Source organism: Gouania willdenowi, unplaced genomic scaffold (assembly GCF_900634775.1).
Source record: "Gouania willdenowi unplaced genomic scaffold, fGouWil2.1 scaffold_93_arrow_ctg1, whole genome shotgun sequence".
In the NCBI taxonomy this organism is placed as follows: domain Eukaryota; kingdom Metazoa; phylum Chordata; class Actinopteri; order Blenniiformes; family Gobiesocidae; genus Gouania; species Gouania willdenowi.
In genome coordinates this window covers 2980342-2993813 of record NW_021145258.1, presented here as the reverse complement: position 1 = coordinate 2993813, position 13472 = coordinate 2980342, and the positions used below count along the sequence as shown (strand labels likewise).

Sequence of the window (13472 nt, the reverse complement as noted above, 5' to 3'; positions counted from 1 at the left end):
TCAGAGACGTCTGCTGATCGCTTTGATGTTTCCACATTGTTACACTTTGAAAAAAGCTGATCCACCAAACCAAACTGTAAAAAAATGAGCCACAAAAAGAAGAGTCACTGCGTAAAAAGCACTTATGAAATGCACACACATCAGTGGAGGCGTGTTACTGCTACAGCTTCTTTTCATGTACAGTTAAAGCTGGTGTAAAATTCCTCTGTTCTCTCCTCACACACATCTTCTTCACTGCTTCTTTGACTGTTGAAGACATCACTTCTTCTTCCTCTTCCTCCTCTTTTTTTCTGACCTACAGGAAACAATACGGGAGTTTTGATTGATTGTATGTGTTTAAAAGAGGATAGCAGCATATGTCAACAAGGAAGCATTTGTCTCCACCTTCATGGTGTTTCACACCCTTGTAATTTAATCAGAGTTTTAACTATTTAACACCTGTAATATTAACATCTCTGCATGGGTTTTCTTGCATATTTTGTCCATATAAAATGGTCATAAAAATGTCCTATGATGAAGTGTTTTCCATTACACTTTAGACCTCCAATATATGGCAATTTATCACTATTTATTATTGTTCCAACAGTGTAATACCATTTTGAAATTAAAAAAAAAAAAAAAAAAAAAAAAATAGTTTTTTTTAGTTTCAGTAGGAATATTCAGAAGAGTATAAACCTATTTACAATAAAAAAAAAATAATAATGTTTTCCTGGTTATAATTGTGCAAAGACTAATTACAGGTGTTTTTGGCCCTAATGGCATCAATGGAACTGAAGGAAGCAGTTCCTGTGTGGCTGCAGACACAGGCCTACATCACTAACACAAACACTTCCCAGGAGTTCTCTTGCAGCAAACTTTGCAGCACTGTCGACCCAGCCTTCGACATCAAACACGTCTATAAACCTCTGTGGAAGTTTCCTCATCTTTGAAGGTCTTCCAGATTCTATTTTTTTGCTACAAATATGAAATAATTTACTCTTTTTTTGAATCTCAATGTTTGCACGTGCAGCACCCCTTCCCCAGCACCACCCGCAAACAGAAGCGACTTCTTCGCGGGGTTTTTACAAAGGAGGAAACGTGATTACTGTAATGTGTGTAGGTTGTCATTAAAGCACAACATGTTAGCTTATAGAAACATTTGGAGTTTTTCAAATTGAGCAAATTTTAACAGTTACGGTCATTTTAATGCACACATACCAGGATGTGTTGCAAGGGTTAAGGATAAGGATGTTTCCACAGAAGCGACAATAAAGGCAGATGCTGTTAATAGAGTTAAAGGACCCCTGTAAATTATGTCTATAAGACCTTTGTAAGACCACACAGTGCTGCAGAGCACAATACCATTTATTAAAAAAAAGTATGAAAACAAACACTTATTCTGATTACAATAAACCTATCCCATCAATATTTTGGGAGAATTGTTTGTGTATCTGTGTTATTGTTATAATGTGTAACAGTTCAACAGCTCAAATATTGCGTAGGTTACAGATCCTTGAATGCTGGGACGTATATGAGTCACTTACCGTGGTGCTGGGCAGGGCCTTGGTGATTCTCTATATTATCATAGATCACTCTGCTGTCCTGCTCATCCTGAGTGCAAACAAAGTACTTCAGAAGTAGAAACTATAGTGATAACAAGTAACAATCCACAATCACAACTCTTTAGTTGTGTAAAATGTGTAAAAATAGTAACAAATGCTATAAAGCATTTCTGAAAATACTTTCTCAGACAGTCCACACAAACTAGATACAACTAATGATACACTTTTTAACTTTAGCACAAAACTCATGACCTTGGTTTTGATAAAGACTCTAAAGTTAAATCTAGGAAGACCCTGAATTATAAAGAGTTCATTGATTACATTCTTGGTGTTTTTCAAGTGTGTGTGAGGTGGCCTAAAACTGCAGATAGGAGAGAGTGGGAAACAGTTATGGGACGCAAGCTCAGGCTTGATCACCCTGTAGCTGGTCACCTTTGATGAGGGTGTTATGGTCATTTTTATATTCATCATCATATCGTCAAATGTATGTTCATGTGTACAATTTGTCATGTTTTAATACATGATGACTGCATTACTCTTTACACTTTTGAACAGCTGAATCATGATTAAACAGTACAGATCGTATTATTCTCAGTGCAGCACAGAGTCTCTGCTCACATGCAGATATACACTGACGCACACACTTATCAAGGACAGATAAGAGTGGCGCCCGATCTTCCTCACTTTTATACATGTCTTCATCATCCTCCAACATTTTCACTGTGGGAGCATCTGACTCCCTCCCTTTTGTCTCTCAGGGTTGGGACCTTTTCTCATCTGTATAAAACCTTAAGCTGAAACTGTTAGAGGGCGCGGCACTTCCTTCGGACGTCCGCCTGGACGGACGCTAATTTTGTTTCACTTTGTTCCATCTTGTACCTTTTTTCTTAGTTTAGAATAAACTTTTTTTATATAAAATCATCAATGCTTCTCCTGGACTCCATCATTCAACCAGAGCAATGAATCATGTCTTCAAATGAGGTCAACCGTAAATTCAGCCGTAACAAGGGTGTTCAGTGTTAAAAAGGCAGAAACACCCCTTGATTCAAAGGAACACTACAGATGATGCATCCCAAATTTACATCCTTTCTAAATCTGAAACACAGCTCTCACGCCACTCTCCAATGTTGTTGTGTCTTCAGTTGCTACACCACAGTGGTTGCTATGGTTGAATGATGCTGTGCAGCTGACTGCATAGTAGGGGTTGAACAAACTAGTCGACTTTATTGTTGTCTCACAAATCTGTCTACGTGACTTCAACTTGTCGCAGTACCTGACTTGAGCCCAAGATGGCGGCACAACACAGCAAACGAGGGTCCTAGTATAAAATCAAGCAATTCTCGCTCCTTCCTGGTTTGTGCTCAAACTGCAGCTGGTAGGCAGATACTATGGCTAATATACATGCTAACATTAGCTGTAGTGGAAACATGTCTGTGTATTAAGCAGATTTGGAAAACAGCAGAGCAGGACGGAGGCTTCGTTAGTGGGGGAAGACCGCTGTTGTGCCAAAATCTGTGACCCATAATAATCTGTGACTGGAGGTGGCAACAGTTCCAACCCCTGTGGCTTCTCGGCAGACATTAAAATGTAAATAGCTCCAAAGAGGTTTGACAACACCGGCTTTGGTGAAGGAAGCCGAAGCTACTTTAAAAACAGCCCAAACAAAGTCTAAACGCCTGGCTTTGAGGAAGCCTTGGGACTTAACAGTTATCATAGGCTCATGGTAGGCGAAGCAGCACTTCCTGGGTTTACTTAGCTTCTATAGCATGTCCCGTATCCCAGGGCCTGGTGGTGTAGTGCCAAAGTCTGTGACCCGTAAAAATCTGTGGCTTCTCGGCAGTAGAGAAGAAGAGTGCTACGTCAACTGAGTAAACCTCTCCGTAGCTATTAACTCACTCAGTGCCCCTGACGAGATATCTCGTCATTTCAAATCCGAACGCTCAGCACCATTGACGAGAAACTCGTCATTTGCGTTTTTTCACGGGGATTACTAGAAAACACCCTGGCGGAGGTCCCTCATCAATATTTAAGCTGTGGGATGTTGTAGTGACCAACTATGCCCTGACGATGGCAGCGGTGCACCTTGAGATGAGAGATTAGCCACTGATGCTATGATTAGCTGGGTGGGAGAAGAAGGAACGATTGAGAATATGGCGCTACAAAGTGATATTGTGACGTATCCAGCAGCTCACAGCTCCACATACTAACACAGAACATGTGTGGACCTGAGTAGATTATTGATAATGTTGTAATCGTGAGATAAAACCATCAACTAACCGGGCTAAACGGGTCATTGCTGCGTGTCAGGAGGAAGAGGAAGTTACGTCTGTGTACAGACTGACGGGACGGAACGTTGGAGGAACGCCAAAATACAGTAAGAAATCCATTCAACGCTGACATAGACAGCAAAATAATACTAATTTTGCCATCAAAAGCCCGGTCTCAGTGTTTTATATAAGGAAACAATGTTGTCACTAAAGCAAAAAAAAAAATAGCTTTAAAGTCACTGACAGGATTTTTTTACAAAAAGGCTGTTTTCTCAGCTTTTTGCTCTGAAACTGAAGATTTGTGTAAAACTTGCTCTATTCAACGGCTGATTACAAAAGAACGGAACGAGCCTCTACTGTCATTTTTCATGACAGTAGAGGCTTCAATCTTTCAGAATCTGGTGTCAGATTTCAGATAGTCATAGTAGAAAATATTCTGTGGGTCTTTGAATTCAGTCAAAATGCTCAAAAACGGCTGGCACTGAGGGGGTAGAAAATTTGAAAATCGCTGGCACTGAATGAGTTAAGGAGCTATTTACACACCCTTAAACATGACACTCTGGTGGGTGAAGTAAATGCAGACTGGAGAAGAATTTCAAACATGTTTAAGGGGGAGTAAATGTTCGCCAAGAAGCCACAGGGGTTGGAACTGTTGCCACCGGCTGTCATAGATTTATTTGGGTCACGGATTTTGGCACAACACCGGCACTCGGCTGCCACTCGGCTCGACTTCGACTCTTGGTGACGTCATCGACTAGTCGACGGCTACGAGAGCTGGCAGTGACGTGTGTGTTTACTGAGAATACTGATGAGATGATCCAGGACCAACTCATTGAGCATGCCAGCAGCCCAAGAATACGGGAGAAGCTGTTGGTGCAAACAGAGGGAAATATGGATGGATTTATCAGTTAATATGGAAGCTGCGATCATGCATGTACAGACTCTTTCAGTGAGTCCCAATCTCCTGTGCACGTCGTGCAAGCGAAGCCAAGAAAGTAGGATGGTCGTACATGGAATGCATCTCATCTCTCTCTGGTCCCAGACAGCTCAAAGAACATCATTAAAACCATGACTGCTGCCCCAGCCCCTGAGCCAGAACTTGCACCACCACTGTTTGATAACGTGCCTAGACCCACGAGGTTCAGAAATAAGCCTGCTTGGCTTAACAATTACAAACATTATTTGTTCTCATGGCCTTTGGGGGGAATATTGAAATAGAAAATGATGTAAAAAAAAAAGGGAAAAACATTCCAGACAATGTGAAATGACTTTGTCATGATGTGAATTACAAGTGGAAGAGATACTGTAATTGTAGTTGTAAGGTTATGTTGCTACTTTATAATTATTTTGTAGTACTGAGTAATGTTGTTAATATTAACAAGTGATTGCAGTGAAAAAACAATTATGAAGATTGAAGTTAACACTAATTTACAGTCAGTCTTATTTGATTTCAGGTATTGATTATTTCCTAGTTATCAGTAACATTCTTAAACAAAGGGGAAATATGTTGTGTCTTCAGTTGCTACACCACAGGGGTCGCTGTGGTTGAATGATGCTGTGTTGCTGACTGTATAGCAGAGAAGAAGAAGAAAGTTAAAAAGTTCATGTTCTCATACACGAGTCTGCTGTCTCTTTTAATATTCCTAACCACGTACATAACACCTGTGTTTAATAATTCAGATTCTTTTCTTTAGGTCTAAACCTAGAGCAGTCACATATCAACCACTCTGTGTATTGGGAAACAATCACTGGTTACTTTTGCTGCTGTTGGACCACATTTGAGAACCTAAATAGTTCCTGAGAGCTGACGTGTGTTTAGTAAGAAGCTGGTTGGTTATAAATATACTCACAGGAACACAATCTTGATCTTGAGCATCTGTAACAAAAAAAAAGACATTTCTGTCATTGGAATTGAATCAAAAACTGGTTATTGATGTTATAACTAAAGTCGTACAGTGTTGATATGATTCTCAGCAGCAAACAAACAGAAAAGAAGAGTTTATCCTTTCATAGTTTGTCCTCTCTGAGTCACAGACCTTTATGTTCTGTTGTCATAGGTTTTTAACTAAATCTTTGTAGAGATACACACCTTCTGCTGCTCCAGTCCTCCTCCTGTATTTAATCTGAACAGTAGTAACAATAACAACCAGGATGATCAGCAGGCAAATCTTTGCAATGTTGAGGATGAAGATGATCTTGTTTGGAGTCGAATCAGACGTTAAATCAACTGGAGCTGAAAACAATGAAGAACATATAAAGACAGTGTTTACATGTTAAAGGTGAGATTTGATTGGTCGTCCTACCTGTAGACACAAGTGTGTAGTCAGCAGAAATCTTCACTTCATTGTTTATAACAAACTGGCAGGTGTATCTTCTGCTGTGGTTAATCTGATGTGTTATCATCAGATCAGAAACACAGTTCATCTGTCTACTATAATAGACTTCATCATCATCTTGCTTCAGTTCATCTCTCTCCTCATCCAGCCATCTCAGGCTGTCTTCTTCACAATAGGGGTATGCGTACCCCCACAGAGTGCACGTCAGTGTGACTCCTCCCACTGGATCAGTGCTTTGTTTTGCTGAGACTGAGGAAAATGTGAAAGAATCCAAATAATTAAATGAACAGTGATATTTGTGGTCAGTACCAGGGTTGGAGTCAATTACATTTTTCAGTTACAATTACTGTAAGTTTTTAATTACCCATGTTCAATTACAAATCATTTACAATTACAGTATCAAGCATTTTTCCAAATACAATAAATTACAATTTTTTTTATCCTCATAAAGTCAATTACAATTATGTTCTCAATGACTAAAGTTCAATTACAATTAATCACAATTACTTAGCCTGTAATAAATAAGTTAATAAAAGTTAACCTTCCTCTTGTGTTAGCTTCCTGTTAGCATCTCTAATGATAACTGGTTTAGGACCAGTTATTGGCACATCAAAAAAAGCAGTGAACCAGTGCAACCACAACATACAAATACCAGAATTACAAATATATTATGAATTATATAAATAGAATTATAAATACATTCATAAATATCAGAATTATAGATATATTATAAATATATTATATAAATAGAATTATGAATACATTTAACAATACCAGAACCACAGATATACTTATAAATCCCAGAAATGCAAATGTATTTACACATATGTACATATACACATAACACATATATATAGATTTTTTACAAAGTTTTTACAATAAATTTAGAGAGTAGTGTGTTGTCATGGTTGTAAATGTTGTCAATTACGATTACAGTGGCCAGGAATTTTTCTAATTACAAATAAATTCCAATTATTTATTATCCTCAGAAAGTCAATTACAATTACGTTCTCAATTACTAAATTCCAATTACAAAGAATCAAAATGACTGAGCCTGAAATAAATAAGCTAATAAAAGTTAACCTTCTTCTTGTGTTAGCTTTCTGTTAGCATCTCTAATGATAACTGGTCCTAAATCAGCTGTAAAATACACTAAAAACAAATATCTATCATCTCATTTATTTCATATCTATTGGTTACCTTGTTAGGTTTTATAATCAATGAAAATATAGGTTTTAATATTTTTAGTGTGGGCGTCTGAGACTTTTATGTGTCAGTTTACCTTTAGATTTATATATTTTTTAATGGTAAAATGTGGTAAAGCTTGATATGAAACATATTTTATTAATTGTTAACTACATATGTGTAGAACTGTACATAGAACTGTAACATGGTTCCCCAGTTTTGTGTTAAATTACAATTTACAATTTTTATAGAATTTTCATTGCAATTACAAATACAAAGTCAATTATCTGAACTCAATTACAATGTAATTACAATTACAACAGCAACATTTTTTTAAACTACAATTAGAATTATGACATAATTGTAATTAATTATCAATTACGCAATTACAATTAGAAATGACCCCAACCCTGGCCAGAACTGATGGTCTTTAAAGCTGCAGTATGTAAGTTTTTTTATGGCATCATTTGGTCAAAAATCTATAATCATCTTAGAACACTTTGGATTACAATATGCTCAGAGTAGACAGTGAATCTCTGTTCTTTCTCCTGGCTGTAAATGAGCTTCAGAAATACAGGAGCTTGACGCTGAGAAAGGGAGGGGGAGAGGGGAGTGTCTCACTATTCAACATACTGCAGCTTTAACATTTACTGCTTTGCCCAGGCTGAGGGAGGGATGACAGGTTGACAAAAAAGACACATTTTGGTCATTTTGATGATAACTGAGACACCATCTCCCCTCATCCCCTCTCAAATCGCCTACAGGGCGGGGCTGGAATGCCTTGTGATTAAATCGGCCAATCACGTCTTACACCAGCTTCACTCTTTGTTCTGGGCCCATCTCAGCAGCTCAAGAAGAAAAATGTAGGACTCTCAAATGTCTGGACATAATTTCTTCTGCTACGCCACCTGCGTGAGGGCTTAGTTTCAGGAACAAACATAAACAGGACTGCTAAATCTTTACTTGTGACTAAAACTTAAAAAATAACTACTGTTGGCATCTGTCCTAGAGCTGTTCAACTAAAGAATTAGTGAGAAAATAGAGGAAAAACCATACCTAATTACCATGAAAGTTCTATAAAAATATCAATTATAATTTAACATTTGTTACAGTTCTATGTACAGTTCTACACATATGTAGTTAACAATATGTTTCATATCAAGCTTTAGCACATTTTACCATTTTAAAAAAGAGGTATAGTAACACAGAAAAGTCTCAGACGCCCACACCAAAAATAATAAAACCTATGATATCATTGATTAGGAAGTAGAGGAAAAAGCCTACATTGGAGTGTGTTGAACTGGTGGAGTTTCTACATGTGATTCCTCAAAGCTTCAGTCATAGATCATATTTATCTGTTTGGGTCTGAATGTGACTTTCTCTGCATTGTTCATTGTCGTAGTAAATTTATGAACAGCTGCAATAATGTCATGTTACTCACGTGTTAAAATGTTCAGATACACATTTGTGTCATGTTCATCTGTGTTCCTAAAGTAACATCCGTAACGTCCCGCGTCCTCAGAGGAGATGTTTGTGATGGTCAAAGAACATCTACGGCCCAGACTCAGTTTAGCAGCTTGAGGTGAATCTTCATTAATCTGTCCATCACTAACAATGGTATCAGTAGTAGATATGTATCTGTAGTACAGCCATTTAATGCTAGAACATGATGTTTCAGATGAATTCACACTGTTACAGGACATGATGACCTCATCTCCAGCTCTGTGATAGATGTTGATGAAGTCACTGCTGCCTGCAGCAAAGAAACACAGAGCAGTCGTTATAAAGTTATAAAATAAAACAGGGATGGGGTCAATTCCAGTAACTGTAAATAGTAGTGTTGTGGTGGTCAAGACCGGTCTTGGTCTCGAGACCAAATTTTAAAGGTCTTGGTCTTGTCTCGGACTCTGAAGCATTTTGACTCGGTCTTGTCTCGGACTCGGGCTGCCCGGACTCGGGATTTTCCATCAAGACCGTTCGAGACCAGCACTAATTCCTGCTATTTTTAAACATTTTTATAATGTGATAATAACACGGAGAAGAACGGAATAAAACAATCCTTTATTCATTAATTAATCCACCCTGTATAATGACCACAACCTTCCTTATTGTGACTGAGTGACGTGTGTGACACATTCATACTGTGTGGCTACGGTGTCAGTTTGGACGGCGGAGCGCAAGGTAGATATGAACTAATCACCGGTAAAAATCCCAGTAAAACTCCAGAAAACAATCACCAGTAATAAATATTATCTCCCTGGTAAAGACAGTAGCTCTAACAACTGGTAAAATGATAAACTGATGATATTACAGCCTGTGAAGGCTGGATAGGGGACGCACTTACTCTGTTTCTGGGTCCTAGTGCCAGCCGAGCGGTGAAGCCTGTTCCGTTTACCGTGTTTACTGAGGTCCGTGTGTGTTTAATAAGTCCGTGTGTGTTTAATAAGTTTGTGTGTGTTTAATAAGTCCGTGTGTGTCCGTGTGAAAGTCTGCATGTTTATGCATCTGTCCATCCACTCTTTTCATTATATCCATGTCTTTTAAGGCTTTATTACATAATGTCGGCTGTAGTCCGGGCCGCCGCCATCTTGGTTTATGTCGTCACCAGCGCGTCATCGCCGCAGAGTTGCACTCAAATAATATTAAATATTTTTAAAGTGGTGTATTTTTTGTGACTTTAGACTCCAATTACATGTATGTATATAATATGTTCCCCACAATATAAACAGGTTCAAAATATAATTATTTTTTATAGTTTCTGTTTCCACTGTATCCAGAATAATAATAATAATTATATATATATATATATATATATATATATATATATAATAACTATTGATTAATTTGTTACATGACTTTTCCAGGGTTTGAGTTTGTTTTATTTAGTTTCACATCCACCTGTAGCTCTATGTTTTTTACACTGCTGACAACTTGTTTTTAGTTTTATTTCAGAAAGTTTCACTTTTACAGTTACAGTTGGAAATCTTTGTGAATTGAATATCCAGTTATATTACAGCAACCAAATTAAACTATATCAACTAAGTGAATTAATAAAAATAACCTGTGTAAAGGCTTTTTCAAACTAAAATCTTATCTTGTGAAATCTGTGACCTGTTAAACCTGAACAACTGAAAGAATCAGAATCAAGAATCATTATTTCTTGGCAGAAATGCTTTTAAACACTTGCTGTACATTCAGCTGACATAAAAATCTTGTTTTCAAATATGTAGAATAATTGTGAATGTATCAGTAGCAGTAGTAGTTTTAATATTTTAGTTCATTTTTTGCAGGCACCTTTTTTTTTGTCCGTCAAATGTATTTAAAATAAACTAAAATTAAAGAGAGATGTTATTTAACTGTTGAACCTTGCCATAATTTTATTTATTTATTTATTTTTTTAAATTGAAAAAAAAAATGTTTATGGTCTTGGTCTTGGTCTCGGTTTGTCTCGGTCTTGGTCTTGACTCGGTCTCGGCTCCCGAAAGTCTCGGGCAAGTCTTGGTCTCGGATAGTGCGGTCTTGAACACAACACTAGTAAATAGTTCTTCAAATTCTCAATTATAATTGTAATTGCGTAATTGATAATTTATGATAATTATGGCGTAATTATAATTGTAATTTTACTTTAAAAAATCTGTTGCTGACGTAATTGTAATTAATTTGTAATTGAGTTTAGATAATTGACTTTGTAAATGTAATTGCCATGAAAAATCGATAAAAATTATCAATTATAATTTAACACAAAACTGGGGAACCATGTTACAGTTCTATGTACAGTTCTACACATATGTAGTTAACAATTATTAAAATATGTTTCATATCAAGCTTTACCACATTTTACCATTAAAAAATATATAAATCTAAAGGTAAACTGACACATAAAAGTCTCAGACGCCCACATCAAAAATATTAAAACCTATATTTTCATTGATTATAAAACCTAACAAGGTAACCAATAGATATGAAATAAATGAGATGATTGATATTTGTTTTTAGTGTATTTTACAGCTGATTTAGGACCAGTTATCATTAGAGATGCTAACAGAAAGCTAACACAAGAGGAAGGTTAACTTTTATTATCTTATTTATTTCAGGCTCAGTCATTTTGATTCTTTGTAATTAGAATTTAGTCATTGAGAACATAATTGTAATTGACTTTCTGAGGATAATAAATAATTGGAATTTATTTGTAATTGGAAAAATTGCTGGCCTTCTATTTATATAATCTATTCATAATATATCTATAATTCTGATATTCATGAATGTATTTATAATTCTATTTATATAATTCATAATATATTTGTAATTCTGGTATTTTTGCACTATGTTGTGGTTGCACTGGTTCACTGCTTTTTTAGATGTGCCAATTCACACCTGTTTTACAGTCTCTGCAATTATAAATGTGATCGATTATGTAAAACATCTATACTATATATCTCACAAGTCTCATAGTTTTTTATTGAATCATGTGACCCCCTCTGATCATGTGACCTAATCATCCCATGTATATATGCAGGTGTGTCAGAGCTGTTTCCTAAGTCTGATGAAGGGCTAAGGCCTGAAACGTTACTTTTGCTGGTGAGAAAGACATTTTTGGTGAGCATTACAGCTGTGCAGATCTATCACATTTCTTTCAAATGTTTCCTCAGCCTCAGATCTGTGATGTTCCTCTTTGTGGTGATCTCACTGAGCACGCCCAGAACGTCAGCACCGGATTTCATCACATTTCTCTGCTTTTTAAACTCACACTGGTGTTCAGGCAGAACAACATAGAGACACAAAGAAAGTCAACCATAAGCAGTTTTTCCAAATACAATTCAATTACAATTATTATTTATCCTCAGAAAGTCATTTACAATTACAACTTAATTATGATTACAGCGACCAGCATTTTTTCATCATTTTTAAAATCATATTTCCTCTTACACACAATACCTTCAGATTAATCTTTGTAAGTTTTTAAAATACATTATTTCATTTGATTTCCACAAATGTAAAAACTGAAAGTTTTTCATAAACTAAAAGAAGAAGAAGAGGAAGCTCCAAATAAAAAAACCTTCTTAACATAAATTTATAATTTTCATTCTGTGGCCCTAAATTAGGTCCATACTCCTTCATTGTGTTCTCCTAATCATTTTCTACTGTTTGTTCAAAGAAATAAACTCATTTGATCAAAGTAATCACAACTTGAGTCGGTTCAATTTTCTAACGTAAAACTGATGTATTTCAGCTTTTTGGGTTCATTATTATCTGACTGAAATAAAACTAACTTTAAACTAAGTTTTTTCTTTTCTTTTTTCAAAATGAGCTCTGTTTTAAAATACATATAACAATTTGCCTTTAAACTTGATATGAAATGGTATTTTGTCAATATTCTCTAACCATCCATATGTTTTTGACACAGGAATAGTTTTTTTTTTTAATCACTAAATCATTCAAACAAATGAAATCCAAAGCATCTACTCTGTTAAATGATAAAACAACATCAACAGAAGAAGAAGTTTACCTCCAAGCACGAGCACAAAGAGCAGAGTGAGCTGCAGGAGAAGCATTCTGCTGTAGATCAATGTTTCTAATGTTTCCTCACACTCTGATCTGTGAGTGCACTGAGCAAAAATATCATCTTATATCAGTGATGTCATAAAAAGAGGAAGAGGAGTTTAAATGGGTGGGGTTTATGCATATAAAAATATAAAAACACATTATACAGTGATTCTAAACTAACGTCTCCTTTAAATAATGTGCTACACACACAAGGCCAAACAGGATGAAACAGTTCAACTTTATCACCAAAAAAGGAAATTACAAAGTCGACTATAGCGAACACAGAACATCACAGCAGAGACACTGACAATAATGAACAGTCACATTATTCCAACAGTCTACACTCATTTCACTACATTTATGATTCTTGAATAATTGTTTTCATTTCCAAAATATAATTAAAAAAAAAAAAAAAAAATGTTTTAATGAAAACCTTATGAGACCAACAGTGTTTATGAGGCCTGTTTACATGTAACACACAAACACAAACCAGGTTATGGTTTATGAGGACTGACAAACATTACAAGGTCTACAAGAATACAATACTAAATTTAATCTTCTAAAAACCCTTTTAAAGACCCCCTCCAATCCTCCTTTTT

At 36.1% G+C, this 13472-nt stretch overlaps 1 protein-coding gene across 1 annotated transcript; it reads right to left on the bottom strand.

Annotated features, from left to right (window-relative positions):
• Window positions 1-4573: 4573 nt before the first annotated feature.
• On the bottom strand, window positions 4574-12966 carry LOC114461089 (uncharacterized). Its single transcript, XM_028442928.1, has 6 exons — window positions 12836-12966; window positions 8771-9082; window positions 6112-6393; window positions 5898-6041; window positions 5659-5684; window positions 4574-4675 (listed from the first exon to the last, which is right to left on the bottom strand). Exons 1-6 carry the CDS (start codon window positions 12879-12881, stop codon window positions 4574-4576), a joined length of 912 nt encoding a protein of 303 aa, XP_028298729.1. The 5' UTR covers window positions 12882-12966.
• Between the last annotated feature and the right edge of the window lie 506 nt (window positions 12967-13472).